Raw genomic sequence first — 19,530 nt, 5'->3', positions numbered from 1 at the left:
AGAGACAACAGACCGGAAGGATAAATTGTTTTTACAAGTCCAAGGCTAGCTGATAGATTTTCTTTCCCTTTACTTCCTTAAATGTTCTTGTGTTTAGGATGTACCAGAAATTCATAGGACAGCTGACATCTTCTCACAACAAAAGGGTGAAAAATATTTTCAGCCTAACTCAAGTTCAGTGACTTAGCCTAGGCAACTTGACCTTGAAGTGCTTAAAGTGTTAGTTTTTTTTGTTTTGTCTTTTTTTTTTTTTTTGGAACCAAGAGTATAGGGACTTATTTTGAGGACGCAATTAACCTCCACAGTTTTCTCCACCTTCAAAAATCCCATACTCCCATTTGTTAGTTCACTGCATGTTTTTACCTATAAATATTCTATGTATCATCATGCAGCACACAGAGAAGATAAAGCAACTTCTATAGACAGTATTCACTGGTGTAATTTGATGATTGAGATGTGAACTAACAAGCCAGAATCTTGCTTTCTGCATAGCTACCACTTAAACTCTCCTCTCCCCACATCTTCTGGAAGGAAGCTCTTGGGTTCCACCGAGTGCATCCCTTGTACCTCTTACAGGAATTTGACTCATGAAAAAGGAAATGCTACAATGCTAGCATCCTAAGTTGGTACCAGATTGAATATATTTTCTAACAATCTAATATGAAGGCAAATTATGATTACTTTAATATTGCTTAGCTGTGAGAGCTCTGAGTACAACTTATCATTACAGTAATCAAGGATTCTGACATTATACTCCTCAGAATCAGTTGCCTGACCTCTTCAGTTCCAGAATGTGTATCAGGAGAATGCTTCACCATTTAATTCCCCAATCACTTCCACGTGCAGTTCGATGCAAAATTCATGTTAACCTTCCATTGCAAAGGAAAACATTTATGTAAATAAACCATTCATTTTCTTACAGTGACATTTCTTCAGAAACTTTAATACAAAGAGCTTTCTTCTCATGCATCTAGTCCTGTTTTAAAATTCTGGAGTCCTTCACCAAACAAGGCTTCCATTCTTTCCCTAGCTCTACTTGTGCAGAAGACTGTTAAACTATTTCCCTTTGGGGGTACTACTGCTTATTGAAAACAACTATCTGTATCTGAAATATCTGTTTCTATGACCTTACATAATACCTTTCCAAGCAGGCAGTAAGGTGAGCTGACTGCTGATCTCTATTTCCACTCTTTAAAGAGCCATGCCCTTAGGCAAAGCCTATCAACAACCCCATTTGTTTTCTAGTGCTACAATCGAGGAAACAAAAAACTTACTGAAGTTAGTTTGCATTGCACAGAGGAGGTAGAACAAGGTAAGGACATTGTTTGTAACAACCTATGAAACTTTAAAGCACTCTTCAGCATTACAGAACTTCAGAAGTAAAACAGGCATAAATACTTTCAGAGAAGCTGCAATCTTTAAGTATGAAATACTACTAACTAGTAGTATTTAGAGCCTGATACACTGTATATAATGATGAACCATATGTTACCAATATTCTCTAATTAAGCAGTTCATTAACATATCCATGAAGCAAGAACGGTCAGGGCTCAGAATTAAAGCAATGGAAGTTCTGTAGATGTTTGCTTTAGAAGTTTACTGTCTATAAGAACCCATTGCCCAAAGCCTCTCTGAAAATCAGTCACAATGATACACTTTGTTTTTTCCTCCTCAGACAGAGCTGGTGAAAACAGAGTCCCAAAGATGAGACTTGCAGCACTTAAGATCTTTCACCTCTTGCATGCTGTCTTGCCCCGCAGGGAAGGTTATCCACATTATTTTGAGACTCAAATAATCCCATCAGATCTCATGCATGGAAACTAGGCTCAGTTAAGGACACGTGCAATTCTGCCAACACTTTTGGACATTCTGCTTGCTTCTCTGACATCAGTTTCCAGTCCATAAGGGGAAGAAATTCACCCAGGATCTGTTTGTGTAGAGAAGAGAAAATACCTTCCTGAGGTGGTAAACAAAATGTCTTGTTACCCCAGTTGCTAACACACCTTTGTGCTCTTCCAGTAGTTCCATCTCCTTAAGTCTTTTATTTGAAGTCTGTTTGCTCTTCCCAACCCAGGCTGGCTGAGCTGTACTCTTCCCCATTACCTCAAGCTCCCTCAACTCTGCTGCACTAAGTCCCCATTCTCTACTTACAGGTGTTCATTTTTTCCCCACAGGATATTAATCATAGAATCATTAAGATCGGAAAAAGACATTTGAAATCACCAAGTCCAACACCAACCCATATCCACTGTGCCCACTAACCATGTCCTCAGTGCCACATCTCCATGGTTCTTGAACACCTCCAGGGATGGTGACCCCACTACCTCCCTGGGCAGCCTGTGCCACTGCATCACCACTCTTTTGGAGAAATGTTTCCTGATTTCCAACCTGAATTGCCCCTAAGTGCTTTTCCCCAATACCTTTGATTGGATTAAGATCCACTTGGTGCAACAGGACCACTGCTATTAGCAGTGAACTGAAAAACAAGCCTTCTACAGATCTAGCTAGCTCGCTGGTGAGCTGGGATCACTCAATACAGTGGCCAATACTACAGTAAAAGAAAAAAGGCAAAAAGACAACCACCTTCCTCTGCCTTGTCGAACTTGCTTCTCTGTAGCCTCTTCAGTTAGGCCCTGAAGGCACACTAGTATTATAAGCACATAATGAAGCATCTGGGGAGTCTGCAGTGGGAGCACTCCAATGTCACAGCTTATCTCATTTTTATGAGGTAGTACAATGCATAGCAAGAACCAGCAAGTGCCAGGGTTTGGAAGTGAACTAAGGTGGTAAAATTAGTGGGCTGGGAAGGAGGAAGAAAACCCAGAAGTTAGAGAAATTAAGGAAACAATAAAGAAACACAACAAATAGTGGTGGTAGGGAAAGCACTGTGAAATTTAAGTCAAAAACTCATCAGAATGAAAATAGATCTCATAATAATTCCAGTTTCACCATTCTCTCCCTCTCCTGACATTCACCTGACAGACTGCCAGCACAGCCTGTGGGTGACTCCAGCAGTTCTCGTCCCCAGCACACTGATCCAAGACAGTCTCTGAACTTGCACATGATCTCCAACACCCTGAAGTGAAAGCATTAGAGGGAGTGACAGCCTCTTAACCTCAGCTTTGCATTAGATCGCTCAAAGCTTTTATTTTTGCAATTACTTACAAACATACAATTACTAAATGACACCTCATGTGCCCTTGTGGCAATTTTCAGTTATTAATACAGGAAAAAAATACATTAGTATGACTTTACAGATTCAGGAGTTAGTTTCTCTCAGGATAAGTTCATTTATTAACATTTAAAGCTGTTTCTCCACTGCACATTCATGGCCTTTCATGGTTAGCCAACAGCTACTTTTTGCCTCAAAAGGACGAGCAAGCAGAGTAAACCAATTTTGCATCCTGGAAAATACATAGCTTGCATTAGAGAAGATGCACCCAAAATCCAGAAATCTATGGAATAGATAGCATTTAGCAAGACAAATTGGCAAGACAATTGCTATACAGGATTGCAGATTCTTGCTTGTTTAGGCTATGACCAGTCTAAATCTCAATAGTGTAAACAGAACAATGCAAAAACTAATTTATCTTAACAAATCAGAAGTGAAAACAAACTCAAAGAGACTACATACTCAAAGAGCAGTTACAAACTGCTCCAAAATCAAAAGGTCCATTAATAGGAAGCTTCAGATTACATCATTCCAAGCTTTCAGTATGTGACAAAAATTAATTTGATCTAGATTGGTTAGTCACAGTAGGGAACAAATATTTGGGATCAAGTGTCTTCAGCTTTAGTTATATTGCTCCTCAGCTCTACTCGTAGCTTGCAGAACCTACAGTAAGAGCTTTGGCAAAGTGCTGAATCAATAAATGCAGGCTTCAACTGAACTGAGTACTCTGCAAAAGTTTGAATTGTGATCAAGTTTCATTGATTATGTGGGTATTAAGAGACAAAAATCTGATGATTCCAGTTTTATAAAAGCAAACAAATGCAAATACCAAAGCACTTGTTTTATAACCAGAACAGATTAGTTACTTCCACTACACCAGTCTGCTCTAAGTACAACAATACAGTCCGATGACAACATTAAATTGGATAATGCTAACAGTGTCCCAGCTACACATAAGCAGAAGGAAACTGAAAACAACTCCCTTAGGTTTTTTAGGTTGGTTCTTCTTTCATTTGCTTGATTCAGCAGGAAGACAAAGCGATCTACTCCCTTACCTTAATATTTCTATCATTCAAAATATAACAAGGACATACTCTGACATTCAGTTTTGCTCAATGTGTTTTCAAATAATGTACTGAGTCAGTGAACTAAGGAAAGGGGTTAACAGTCCATACCATCTCTCCTCAAGAAAAGTCTTTTTTGACTGAAGTAACAACTGTAAGGAAACTCACTGCATACATTTAGAGGTCCACTATGCCCAAATAGCTAACCATGGTATGTTCATATTTTTTATACAGCACAGAAATGGATCCATTAAATACTCAGGAACATCTTCCAAGTAAAAAGTAGAAACACAAACACCAGTGTAAAACTGATATCTAGACTAGAAAACAAAGAAAGTAAAGTGAATTGAGCTGGAAGAAAAGGGTGAAGCATACCAGAAACATCATTTAATGCTGCTTTTCTGGGTTCTTATCTGAGCTCTGTAGCAAGACTCACATAAGGCAGAAGAAAAGCTTGTCCCAACAATGCCCATGAGTTGTCTTCTTGAAGAGCCTCAAGTTCAGAGAATTTAATCAAAGGAAAAAGCTACCCAAGCAAATTTAGGCACACAATAAATCCAGGAGCTAGTAAAGGATAATTGTGTTATAACAATAAGTAAAATGCTTAATTGCACCATGTCTCCTCTCTGACGGAGCATTTAAATGCCCTTAGACCAAATCCTGAGGCTTAATGCTTTGCTCCTGCACAGGCCTGAAGTTCTCCCTAGCCTCAAGTTAACTGCACCCAAAGGCAGGATGTGCAAGCAAATAAGACAGCTAATAACAGGTACCTTGATTCTGTCTTCACAAAATTTGATTCAACAGACATTTCATTGCACTCTGGCAAGCAATGAAACAACTGAAGTAAAAGGCCTTCCAAACAAGATGCACCAAAAAGTCCTTATCCAAGCTCCTGGATATCCATGTGCACAGAGCACTGAGCAAGGCAGACATGCTGTATAACACTACAGGCAATGCCTGTCAACAATATTCAGCTTGGAGCACTCAGATTTCTCAATGCAGAAGTCATTTTTCAATATGCACTAGCCCTTTTGGGGGAAATATTCAAGATGTTCATTTAGTACAAACTCAATTTAGGAGCAAAGTCATTATGGACATTTGGCAAAAAAAATCTAAATTAAGAAGCCCACAAAGAGAATACCATATTTAACAAAGTATCACATCAATTACATCAGAAGTATATTATAAAAGTCCAACAAACAACATGGAAAAGCAAAGAATAACATGCACATGTTCACTTTGAATTACACAGTATATCTAACAGTGTCTTTTAAGTGCCATGGACAACCTATTGAACAGTACAATTGATCTTTTCTCTGTACATAGTTATAACCACTCAGTACTGCTTTGCCCTCAATACATTTGTAGCCAAACCCGTTTCTGCCTCAGAGAGCTCAGTGAGCAGAATTGTAGCTTAGCAATTAAAAAAATCACTCAGAACAGACAGAATGCACACCATTAATGCATTAGTGCTACTTTTCATTATTTTAAACTACTTCACTTCTATGTTTCCTTATTAACACTTTCCTTATCAACAGTTTCAGCTGTAGACTCAAATGAAGGTATTTGTACACAGGTAGTTTTGTAAAAAACATTCAGCTGCAAGCAGAGAAGTAACCAAGTATTCCATTTTTATTAATGGCTGCAGCAATTAGATCAATACAATGGTAAAGGTGTTAAAACAGAGGCATGATGCCAGAAGGACTGGCACAATAGAAAGATGCTATAAAGAAAGGGAAGAAGATTGCTCGCACGTATCAGATTCTAGATTCACAGGCGAAAAGCTTCACCAAAGAGGGATCTCCAGAAAGAGATCCTTCCCCAGTGGCAGTCAGCCCTTAAATGAGGTCCAAGAGGTGCAGTCAGGCTTCACCCCCTCCAGTCACACAGGTGAATTGTCTTCATCTATGCTCCCAGGGCTGATTGGGTCCTTTTCCCGGGTGCTCAATCAGTGATTCAGGCCATGAGTCAGTTCCCACACAACACACATTTATCTCTCCTTTGACAGCATACTCTTCATACATTACCTCCACAGATGATTTCATCTTATTAGCTTCAAAACCACTTAACACTAAATGCATGCACTCCATTTGCTCTTCAGCAAGAAAAAATGACTATTTAGTCTGTAGAAAGCTTTACTGGCTAAATGTTCTATCAAGTACATGAAAACTTATGTCTCAAGTCTTCTGTGAAGAAAATTAAACCTTAGCATTTGGCAATCCAATACTTAACTGATTGTGTGAGCAAGTAAACAAGGACCAACAAGAAATCTCCAGTGAGATTTTTTTTCCAATTTCTTTGGTTTTTGTGGCAGCACAGAAGTCTTACCCAATGAAAAATAATGTCTACTGGTTCCTACTGGTTCTCAGAGTCAATACAGTTCCCAGAAAACATTCTACAACTTCGATATTTCAGACTCCTAATATCTCTTCAATAGGTGTTGATAAAACTTCAATTAGTTTCTCAGTGAAGTTTCAACACCAGTGCTACTTGTCACATCTAGCTCTTTGTTACACAGGGAATGTGATAATTTTTTTACTACAGAGTAGTAAACATAAGAGGGAAAGAATAGACATTTCATAGACTTGCTGAAGCAGTCTCATATTAGTAATTTGATGGCTTCCTTTTCAAACAAAACGACATCAAGTATAAAACATAACCTACATTTAAAATGCAATATCACCCAACAAGTAATTCTTGCCCATATTGAACTTGCATTAATGTCAGTCATCTGAAGTTCTTCTAATCACAAGCAAGGGCAATATACTTCATACTAACAACAGTAACAAAATCTGTTTTTTTTCTTTCCCTTCCTATAGAAATATAATGAATCCTATCAACGAGTATATAGCAAACATTTTCATACATTTTCTAAATACTTCTCAGTTTAATGGATTCTAGTTGAAAATCTGATAAAATCATACAGCTGAAAAAAGACTGATGCATTCTACTACTCTTCTTTACTATGTGAAGTCTTGTTTTTGTGTACTAAAATGAGACATCTAAGTTGGCCTTAAACTAGGGCTAAAATTTTCACTATATATATATATATATTCAGAATTCAGCCCAAGACAAGACAACAAAAAGTTAACTTTAACATCAGCACACATGCCACTCAATAACAGCAGAAAATAAATTTAATATGCACAAACACCATATCATAAGTTTTCTCAAGTTTTACATGGAGCAAGTTTTTGCTCTATAATTCTCAAAGAGAATTTTTGTTCGAAGAAAGGAAGTTATTGGGCATGAGACTTCAGTCATTCCAGTATTTTTTTCTTTATAACTAGATAGTTATCCAGAGCACATTGTAGCCTCTGAAGAATGCTTCCTTTTAGATTTAAATCCAAATGTTTTAAGTAGTTTCCCATGGAGATGAAGTTCATACTACTTGAAGAGTTGCAAAGGCTAATGGTGCAGAAAATGGAAAATGAAGTCTAAAAACCAGATGCAAAATTACAGAGAGAGAGCACGCATCAGTTATTTCAGGCTGCTTGAAAAATGCAAGACAAGAACACTATTCAGTACAGCAAGAAGACAACTAGTCAAGAACAACCCAGTGAAGAGCATCTCAGGAGTCAAGTCCAGAAGATCAAATTAGCAACAGATCTGCAGTTTATCCTTAGGACACTTAGATCTCAGAGCAGGATTTACAAAAGCATTAATACAAGTCTACCTGTGACATCACTGCTATCTACATAATGGAACTGCAAAACACTCTGAAAAATCTCACTATCACTTGACAATGCCACGAGCTCCACATACATATCCCTCCTCAACCACAGGGGGAATCAGAACAAATTCAAATTTAGATTCAACAGGATCCATAAGCATCATGTTTTTCCTGTTTTACTCACAGCTGTCACCACGTACTCAGTCTGGCTTACAACCAGCTGTATCTGCTTGCTTTCAGTCTGGCCAGTCTAGTAACCCCTTAGTGTCCTTCAGCAAAGACCCATCTATTATGCGAGCAACTGAAGAACTACCAGATGAAGATAAGTGTCTGAGTGTAAGTAATTTTGAGCATTCACAGTAGATGAAGTGAAAAATACAGCTAAAGAAATGGAGATACTCTCTCTTGAATAACTTCCAGAAAGCTTATATTTTAATGACATGATGTCCAACTCTGAGCAATCTAATCCCAACACTGTTTTAGAAAAATGTCATGCTCAAAGCTAAGAAGGATTCAGGTGTGAAGAAGAGCAGTTGTTCAGCGTAATTTATGAACAAGCACATGTCAAATAATGTTGGAAGTTATGAACACAATTGCCTGGTCTCCTTTTTTGGTAGATTTGTGAAGCGTAACTTAAAACTTACAATTGCAAATCTTAGAAATCACAATGACATACAACTCCCTTGCTACATTGTAAGGTTATATTTACATGGGCACATTACAAATCTATTTTTTCTATTTTGAACAAACACTGACTACTAAACTTTGATAGTATGATACCTAGGGTCTTCCAAGTACTTTTTGCCTCATTCACCTTCTGAACCCATGAAAGTGTGTCTCAATTTTAAGATGTGTATTCTGGTAAGAAAACAAGCTATTTTCCTCTATGCATATCATTTACACTCGGCTCTCACTTCACAATCCTCCTTAGCAAGGTGACTAGCCATAACAACTCCTATGAACATAAGACTTATATTTACTAAAGCTCCTAAGATTCAGCCATCTTTGCAATGAAACTACGGGTCCATCTTCTGTTGAGAAGCAAAATCCAGGCAAAAAGGATGGATCTTACCCAAGTAGTCAACAAAATTCTTACATTTACATGATTTTAACAGAATGAAAGCATATCCATTCAGAAGGATAACTGTATGATTAAAGAGACCGCTGAAACTAGCCAGCTAAAACCTGCTTTATTTGCAAGGACACAGCTACCTAAGATCTGAAACATACAGGTACCAGTATTTCGGACCAGGGTGAAAAACCAATACTGGAAAGATGGAAAGCTTTATTCCTAATAGCTTTGGGAAAACATTTCTGGGTGATATTGGATAATAGTGAACTCCTCTGAACCATGCTATTGAATTTCAGTCTTCCGCACTACCTTTCTTATCAAATATGAAAGTTGTTTTTAAACTACGATTCTGGCACTCAAGATTCTCCCTCCTAGCAATTAATATGACCTGACAGCTATGTATTAATGTGTCTGATAAGTCTACTCTTGACTTCACCACTAAGTAGCAGTAACTAGTATTCTTAATCCCCTCAATTCAAAGCCCAAATATTCATGCCTTCTCACTGTCTTAGTATTTTTCAGGCAAAATCCATTTGAAGTAGTATCCAGATTACATTTCATTTGCATTCAGATTACAATTAAACTAAGAATAATAAAAAAAGCTTGTTACTTGATGCAAGCAAGCCTAACTAGTAATATTGACATTGAACCACCATTCAACTATTTGATTTACTTTAAGGTCTCAAGAGGAACTTTCCTTTGTGCAATTGCAAAGTGGTTATGTATGAGCACCTGCAACATTCCCTTGTGGGTAAACTTCTCTGATCACATTTGCATGTAATTAAGACAACAAATCACATCATTATCCAAGTAGCTCTCTAAGCTAGTTCTGGATCACCAGTGAGGGAAGACTGAACAACAGGGAAAACCCCTCACTGTGACTAAATCAGTACAGTCCTTTGACCAAGTGTTTCTACAGAACCAGTTTCCCCATTCAGCATAACATTTTGTTGGACTTCTGCCATAACTACAAGACTTAGGGACAAGCAATGATTTAGCTTGGGATTTCCCTTTGTATTTGCATGTACTCAACCACAGAAAAAAAATGCAACTCATTGGTTTCAAAATCAAGATAAATAATTGGACAAATTATACTGGTAGGTCCTTTGCATCATACTCTATTCTTAGTCAGAAAATGAAATTTGTCAGCAGGTTACTGGGTTCAATTTCTCTCCATGACATTCTAGTATTACATATTAGAAAGACGCATGATTCATATGCATTTTCTTTATTATCTGTTCATAATTGTCTTTAAGTTCTACAAGCATTCATGGTTTAGCATTCAAACCACATACTTTTATGATACTAATTCAACCTGAGATTACTGGAATCTGTGTTTCTAGATAAAGCCCACAGAAAAGGAAGTAACAAAAGGTAAGGAAAGCCATTATGCAGGGCATTATTCCTGATAAAGGAAGACTCAATATTTTATTAGATAGTAGCAAAATTCTATGCAAAGAATGCAGTTTAAACCCTCCTCTCTCCATGTATATGCTCAGTAGCCAGTGGTACAAGAGAGAATTCCACGAAGAAAACAAGCAGCAGACTATTCTTCTGCTCCCTCATGAATATTAGAGCTGGAGCTCCCTCCAGATCTAGAAATTTTTAATAGATTCATATGTCACAGCTCATGATCTTATTCTATACCTTCATTGATAAAAAAAAATTCCCTTGTTAATAGTATTCTGGCATAGATGAACATGTGACCTTTATGTGGAAGAAATTCAGAGAGTAAGTTAACCTCCTCTGCAACCATTTTGTTCAGTCATTGAATTTTTAAGAAAATAGAAATAATGTGTTCTGTATCCTAAGGTCTGGAGCCTCAAAGGAAATTTCAGTAATTAAAAGCAAAAATAATATTGCACAACCCAGTAGTCCTTCATTAGTACTTAATTTCCTTCATTTAAGACTTGATGAAGGATAGGCTGTTCCTGCTACCCAGAGAGACCTAGACAGGCTCGAGCAGTATGCCCAGGGGAAAATCATGAGGTTCAACAAATCTAAGTGCAAGGTGTTGCATCTGAATTATGGGAACCCACTGTCAATATAGGCTGAAAGAAAATGATTCAGTACAGCCCTGCTGAAAAAAGACTTTTACCTCCAGGTTCCTCTCCAGTGAGGAGAGCTACACAAATTTTGAGTAATTTCACAAAGATAATCACAAGCTTTAAGTGAAATCCCCTATCAAATAATACAAATGCATGAAGTATAAGAAACACGCTACGGGCTTGCTCAAAACTTAGCAGAATCACAAAATCATCGGAGGCTCCTCCAGCTAGTTCAATCACCTTCCAGATTCTCAGTTAAGGAGGTGCTTTAGCCCAGCTCATCAGTTACTGATTAGCTTCTGACAATATACACCTGCAATTAACCTGTATATTCTGACCTTATCAGCAGAAGAATATGGGTAGGACATTGAATTTTCAGTACTTTAGGAACTTTAATCATTTTAACTTTTACATTTAGTTTGAGACCAAAGGGGATGCGTTTTTGGGTGAGAACATTTGTGTGCTTCTCTCTCAGATGAGATATGATAAGCTACATCTAGATACCTACAACTCTGCTGGAGACTGCCAGCAACAGGCTTCACAATTTGCACATTAGGAATTAATATTTTACTTTTTCAATGACCACCTTTTTCAGTAGGAAAATGTTTTCCCTCCTCACTCATTACACATCCTTTTTCCACAGCACTGCTACCTAACTTGTTGCTGCCCACTTCATATTTGTCAAGTATGCTCCCACACAAGCCTCATAAATCTGTACTTAATCTTATTACCTTGCATTAGCTGGCTCTCTTGCTGAACCACTGGCTATGATCACTGACAGCTGGTTCAGGCTGCAATTACAGACCTTCTGTCCAATGCAGGCTTATTCTGAACAGGGTCATACTTCCTTTTGCATAGTATGCTCCAGGTCAGTATACCCAGTGTCTCAGAGGACAGAGATAACACCAAATTGCTTCCTCTGCCTTAGAGCACCGCATTTGGAAAAAAAAATATCAGGGAAGCTTCTATCAGACTCTCAATACTTTCTCTCTGTGCTGTTCCCAGCTTCAGTCAGACAGATCTGAAAAAAAGGAAACCCACCCAAATGTATTATATTACCATTCTGGAACTGATACCCCAAAGAACGAATTTCATAGAATCATTAAAGTTGGAAAAGACCTCTATGATCATAAAGTTCATTTCCAATCCACTCCTGCCATGCCCACTAACCACGTCCCTCAGTGCCACATCTCCACAGTTCTTGAACACCACCAGGGATGGTGATGCCACCATCTCTCTGGGACGCATGTTTCAACACCTCACAACTCTGAGAAGAAATTTTTCCTAATATCCAACCTGGAACTCCTCTGGTGCAACTCAAAGCCACCATCTTTTGTTCTATCACTGTTACTGGGAGAAGAGGCTGATCTCCATCTCACCAAAACTTCCTTTCAGGAAGTTGTAGAGAGCCATAAGTTCACCTCTTCTACAGACTGAGCAACCTCAGCTCTCTCAGCTGTTCCCCATAAGAGCTGTGCTCCAGATCCTTTACCAGATTCCTTGTCCTTCTCTGTGTGTACTTCAAGGCTTCAATGTCTTGTGACCACAATGAAATCAACATGTATAACTAAAGCAGAAGTGATTCCATACTGTCTGTTCCTCAAACATTCAGATATGAGGTTATGCTGGCTTGTGGAATGTTTCATGAGAACCCACGGAACAGGACACCAACCCTATTAAAGCAACATGAAGTGGCTGAACCACCAGATGCTGAAGTCTTGCAATATCATTAACAAGAAGCTATGGAACTCACACATGACCCTCTCTCTGGAAGTAATATTTTCACATTTTCTAGCAAACTCAAAGAATGTTAAATCCAACTGGCAGCTCAGAAAGGAATGTGCAAGAGGCAATCTTTAAGCAGTTTCTTATTATGCACATGGCAGCTTCCTTAATCTACACAAAAGATACCCATAGAATTTACATAGGATTTTTGGCCAAAATAAAGCTCTTATTTCTCAAGCCCCAGTTCTTCCCCTTAAAACACATTTAATCTTTCGATTTCCTGGGCATCTTTAACTTCAAATTGTTAGTGGGGCTTTAAGTCAAGTCTAGTCAAGATAAAACTGTATTAAACAACAGTGACTACTTAGAGCTTAAGTTCCATTAAGTAAAGTCACACCAACTAAAGGTAAGCATTTCATACTGCAGTGCATACACATTTGCCAGTTGAAAATACAATAAATATACATAACTTGCATCCATCTGGACATTTTGGTGTCTGAAAAGGAAGGTAAAAAAATCCTTCTTTTAAGTGACAAAATGAAACCTTAAAACAAACAGATAAACAACAACAACAGAAAAATTCAAATGCAATCAAAGTTTTCCTGGAATAAAATTAACATTTCTAGTTTGTAAGAATTTGATGGGATATCAAGACAAAGGCTAATGGTACTGTTGGACTCTATTGGGAAGTGTTTTGCTCAAGGGCAGACTTCCCTATTTTTGGTATTTCTCAACCACAGCTTGAACAATAACAACTTGACACAGTGCCTAACAGAGAACTTGCTCAAGCCTAGGAAAGGATCCTGGTATTTACCACCCCCTTGTGATTCAGAAGCATGTTACTTTTAAGAACTAACAGATATTACTGGAGGGCTTCCTCACCTCCCTCATATAGTCTTGTGAGGGTGGGATTAGATAAATGCAAAATCACATACTTCATTCAAACCTCTGCTAAATATCGTGTACAGATATCATGCTTAATTGCATCACTTTACATCCACTGTAATGATTGGTTATCACCTAATTACAGCACAAAAAGTATACTAAGCAATTTGTTCACCAGGAACTAATTTTCAAAGCTATGCACCAAACATGCTATTTACAAGGAGAGGTTAGGGCAGAGAACAGTAAGGATGCATGCCTACATTACCAACAATCAAGATAGAGGATGAAGCAAGCTGTGAACTTCTAAAATCAGAAAAAGGACTATTTATATGATAACCTTATTTATACTGTTATCAGGAGCTTAATGTACAAGCTATGTTTCACTATATAAACCAAGGCAGCTGTTTATCTGCTAGTAGTTGAGATATAAACATCAGTTCACATGCATGTACTGATGGAGGGAATTAATGCCCTTCAATTCTGCCTAAGCCAAGCACTTTTCAGGTGAACTGGAAGTAGCAGCAGGCAATTAAGCACCAGCTCCTTGTCCACTAAGATGTGAAAAGCAAAGTAAAACAGAAAAACAAACCATCCTAGCTTCTGGAATGCCTGCCACACCCCTGGCATTTACCTCAATGGAGAGTCATAGAATCATTAAGGTTGGAAACCTGTAAGATCAGAGTCCAACAGACCCATCCCCACCATGCCCACTGACCAGGTCCCTCAGTGCCACATCTCCACAGTTCTTGAACACCTCCAGGGACGGTGACTCCACCACTTCCCTGTGCAGCCTGTTTCACTGCATCACCTCTCTTCTGACGAAGAAATGTTCCAGTAATCAATTGCCAATAATTAATATCCAACCTGAAGATATAGAGGAAAGCAACACTCCATAGACATCTCAAAAAGAAACAGATCACTGTGAACACAGGTCTAACAAAGTCACTGCAGCCACCTACCTCACATGCAGAAGAGCTGCCCTTATCAGGCAACGCACAGCCTAGGAGCTCTGCAAGAAACTTTGCCATATACGAACAGGGAGGAAGGGTCTTCCTTGTCACTGTGCCAGGCAAATATCCTTTGGCAAGGGGACAGCTCAGTGGAATATTTCTTCATCACCGCAAATCCAGGGCCGCTCTTGGGGTTTGCTATCCAGGCCATCTGCCAGCATCACTTCACCGAGGCTGCACAAGTTCACTGGGTGGTAGCTGAGATGGCTTACAAAAACAAATCAAATAAACCAGCACAGTGCTGGGCTTCTCAGTGTTTGCTTCTCCCCTTTCCTGCTGAATGTCACTACTCCTATAGTAAAGGAAAGGGGCCCCGCAGAGGGGTGGTGAGAGGGACAACGCTGCAGAACTGCAGGCAAACAGACTGAGGCAAGCACTGTAAATCACCTCAAGGTACAGCATTTGTTCTGCGCACAGTGAATACATCTCCTTCCTGCCCACACACAGCACATCCTCAAGCAGGATTCTATTTACACTCAGGAATACTTCAGTACTTCAAAGTCTGATAGCAAAGGAATGAAATAGATTTATTTCCAGCCGTGATTGCTAGTGAGTTGCACCCTTTGTAGAGCATCTCTGCTGCCATCAGAAAAGCAACTTGCCCCAGCTGTCCACATCACTCCAAGATGTTGACTACTTCATTCCCCGTATCCCACCCCAGGATGCTGGTTGGGCAACGGCTGCCCAAGGTTTATGATCTGAGGTATAAGTTATGCACTGTATAAAGGAAGAGATTTCCTACAGAAACAAAGCCACCCAACCTCTAATTCCATCATCAGAAACAAAAGTAGCAACCTCAAGAAAACAGCCTGGCTCCTACTCAATCCAACTGCCTCCCTTTCCAGCCAAGGGTACTACACAAGCTGTAACTGCACAGTCATCGCCCTGAGAAGCACAGTACAAAACCAATCCTGCCTGTTTTTGGGCTGAAATTTATGGGAATTGATCTAACCCAGTGAAATAAAACCAAATCATCAGCAGCATTAAGTACCTGAAGCACAGCTTTGGTGGTTGCTGTGCTGGATTCTTCTTTTTTTTTTTTTTTTAGTGCTCTGATAGCAATGTGTCAGAAACAGCCCAGGAAAATGCCTCTGTGCACATCATTCCTCTCAAATCTGCCTGCGTATCACAAGCACTGGCTGAGGAAGTTCCTAACACTGGCTTTACATTAAGTATCAAGAACCTAATCTTCAGAAAAAAAAAAAAAAAAAAAAAAAAAATCTGAGAATTCAAGTTCAGAGGAATTCAATTCTCTGCTAGCAGAAAAACAGGCTTAACTGCTTGGCAGCAGCCAAAATAACACACAGTATCGTAATAGCACTAGAATTCAAGCACATGCTGTAATGGTCAGTATAGCTCCCTGATCTACTAGCGATCTTGTGATAAACTTGTATTTTCAAGCAGCCCTAGCATAGCTACAATATCTGATCCATTTTTCCTTGCGAGGATGAAGTTTTATTTGTTCTCCATACAACAAGTACAAATGGCTTATCATAAATAAAAGCACAAATGGATTTGGATGCCATCATTGGCAAGGAAGGAACAGAATATCAGCACTAACACAACATTTTATTTGCACAGAACGAGTTGCCTAGATGCCCAGTGCAAATTTCTTGTACAATCAAGATAGAAGAAACTGCTTTGCACAAACTAGTTAAGAGAATTTAAGTACTCTAGACAATAAATGGCATGCACCTGTTCTAATCAGCTTAGTCTTGCCCCCAGCCCACTCCCATCTACCTCATTTCCTGGACATTCCCCACTATTTCCAAATCAATCACTGCCTCACTAACAAACTGTAGGGATTTAAGAATCCTCTCATTCAGTGGAAGAGGGATTTTCTCATTTAATATCTGAGTTGGCTTTATGCTGCCTTGCCCCTGGCTAGGATGAAAGGAGTACAAAAGGAGGTGCTCTAGAGGTTTGATGCCTTCCTCAGCTCAGCTGTTTGAGGAACACCACCTGCTGTGGAGTGAGCCAGTCAGTCAAATTTCATGTTCAACACTTCATGTTGTGAATAACAGCTATCCTGGAGGGATTATCTGAGGCCTTGGATGCTGCACGGTGTTTTAAGACATAATTAAAGGGCATTAAATAATTTAAGTAAGGCCTTGTCTGATGATAAATACTTGTTTCTCATTAGACAGCTCTACATTCTTCACCAGCTGCACAAATCAGCTGTTTTGAAACCATCATAAATTTTGAAGTGACCAACTCTTTGAAATCATTCCCAGCACAAGTTGCAAGCCTAACGTAGTCTACATAACGAATCTGTGAAACCCTTGGCTTCTCCTAAAATAACTTTATATCCCGCCACACTCAAAACATGACATTAAATCATGTTTGCAATACATTAACAACAGACTGTAACAGACTGTACTAAGCTGAAGTGTCTCCCCATAGGCACCAAATTCTTGCACGCATCTTACACTAGACATGAAGTTAAACAGTCTGATAAACTTAGGTAGTCTCCAAAGAAAAGAAATATTTGACAAAAGTTGAGAACAGAACACAGAAAATATTCTGTGTTTTGGATGTTTTGTCAGCAGTCTTTGATTCCAGTTATGTCTGCCCTGAAAGAAGATTCCATGTTTTCACATTCACAGGTTGAATCCCATTTCATTTAGGCAGCACACCTGCAAAAATTTGGCATCCATGGCACCACATCTGGCCTTATTCTAGCAAGCTACAAAAATTGCTTCTTGCCATGTATTTTTGCTAAACATGAATCATACTAAAAGTGTCCTTAACTTGATGACCATGCCTTATTTCATTATGGAAAGCACACTTAGAAGCAACAAAGGCGTACTGAGTTCTGTACACAAAAATCCATTTCAATTCAGTTAATGGTATCATTCTTTTCTGTTGGGCAGTTATTTTTCTTGTATGCAAAGCCTCTCAGGAGGTTCCTTCTGCTTTGTACTATTTTTGTAATGTGGAAAGGCACCAAAAGAAATTGAGCTCCACAGAAATACAGTCTGACACATCACACTCTGAATGAGAACAGGTTGCTTCATTTGAAGTGTTGATATTACTTTAAATTAAGAGAACACACCAAGAGAAAATGTTGTGTAGGAGAAGAGACTGTCTGTTATGCTTCCTTGGTTACAAGTTACTTGTTTACCAAAAATTAAGTAAATAGAAAAAATAAAACTATTTTTCGTACCATAGAAACATCACATGATAATCACAGAAAATAAATGCTAAGCCTGTAATAAGCTTAATATAGAGTTTCAGACACAAATGCAATACCTCCTGTTGTCTCTCCTTTTTTTTAAAAGGAAATTAAGATCCCTTAGAAGGGATAAATAGAAGAGAAAAATAATAGCAAACAAGACAGAAATTTTATGAGAAGTAAAATGAAAAGCCTTAAGTTTTTTTTTTTTTATACTTGTGCTCATACATCCTCATACCTCCATAACTGCATTTTATGGAAGCTAAGTATGACAAAACAGGATAAATAAATAATGGCTACAATAAAACCAAACTGCTTCTCAGCTTACTATGCAGTTGTGCAGTGCCAGCAGCACTTCTCCAAAATGAAGCAGTATTAACAGGTCCACTGGGGGAAAAAAAAAGTTTCTAGGAAACCACAAAAGAATAAGTTAGGAACAGGGTGCAAGCTTAAAACCCAGCCAACTACACCAGAAAAACAAAGTACACATGTAAATGTAACATAGATCTAAAATACGCCTCTCCTTCAATAAGCAGGATACCCACCAGGAAGCTTTACAGTGATTCCTGTCTATGGCTGACACTTTCCTCTGATTAAAATCTGAGCAGGATTCATTACACAGAACAATCAGTTGCAGTACAAGTTCTACCTCAGATTTCTCCACACCAGAGAATTTCAGGGTGGTCTGGGGCAGCACGTTTCCATTCCAGCTGAGAAAGTGTTGGTAGAAACACTCTTGCCCAAATGTTGCACCAGGGAGATTCACACTGGGTATTAGGGAACTTTTACTCTCAAAAAGAGTGGAGGTACATTGGCACAGGCTGCCCATGGAGGTAGCTGCCCTTGGAGGTGCTTGAGAACCACAGAGATGTGAAACTGAGGGATGTGGCCAGTGGGCATGGTGGAGATAGCTTGGGGTTAACTCTGTGATCTTAGAGGTCTTTCCCAGCCTTGATGGTTCTATGGATGCCTTGGCACAATGATCTCCAGACTGCAACAACCCTTGTGTCAGTCAGCACTAACAAAGACTGAGTGGTTAGCAGTATGTTTATGCTGTGGCATCTTACAGCAGTTGTGTAGGCTGTGATATGTAAAAGTAATGCTTTATTAAAAGCATGATGAGCTGGATTACTGCTATCCTGCAGTCGTAAATTTGGCCAAAAATCAAGAGTAACATTTTTTTTTTTTTTTTTTTTTTGCCAATGACACTGACTAGCATAATAAAACACATTTGAAGCGCAAGAGAAAGAAAGGAAATAATTTCTATATCACCTACTGAAGAGAAGTGGAAGATGCAATGAGTGGAGCTAGACCTGCCTTTGCAGATAGACCCTCCCCCTCACAGCAGGGGAGCAGCAGTGGAGAGGGTGAGCCTGGCAGGGGCTCTGACAGATGCCAGACCTCAGCCTGGGAGGTCTGTGGGTCCTCTGGGAGGGAAGGGAAGCGATTTCTTGACAAGTAGATGGACACTTTCCAAAGGAGCATCTGCAGTCAGAAGTATCTGCACTAGGGATTTGTGTTGCGTGCCTCAAACTCTGTGCCAGTGACAGCAGTGGGTATTATAGCTTCCTGCATAAATAGTGTTACGACAGCTTGGGTGAAGAAACCTTTTTCCCAGAAAGTGACAAAACCACAAAACACTGAGTTGGGACATTAAAAACATTGATACAGCTGCTGTGCTGTGTGCTAATGCAAAGCTAGAACAC

General features: G+C 39.0%; 1 protein-coding gene across 2 annotated transcripts in view; it reads right to left on the bottom strand.

Annotated features, from left to right (window-relative positions):
• Nucleotides 1–19,530, bottom strand: part of RASGEF1B (RasGEF domain family member 1B) — a 120,356-nt gene that overhangs the window by 94,452 nt on the left and 6,374 nt on the right. The window contains exon 1 of one of the 2 annotated variants that reach the window (XM_090138954.1): nucleotides 14,599–14,918. The exons of the other annotated variant lie outside the window; for it this stretch is intronic. Coding sequence (XP_089995080.1) covers nucleotides 14,599–14,667 — 69 coding nt within the window. The 5' untranslated portion in view covers nucleotides 14,668–14,918. Of the gene's footprint in view, nucleotides 1–14,598; nucleotides 14,919–19,530 lie in introns of those variants that run through there. 2 annotated transcript variants of the gene reach the window in all.

Source organism: Phasianus colchicus, chromosome 4, assembly GCF_987193195.1.
Source record: "Phasianus colchicus chromosome 4, bPhaCol1.hap1.1, whole genome shotgun sequence".
NCBI classification, from domain to species: Eukaryota; Metazoa; Chordata; class Aves; order Galliformes; family Phasianidae; genus Phasianus; species Phasianus colchicus.
This window is presented reverse-complemented; position numbering and strand designations above follow the sequence as displayed.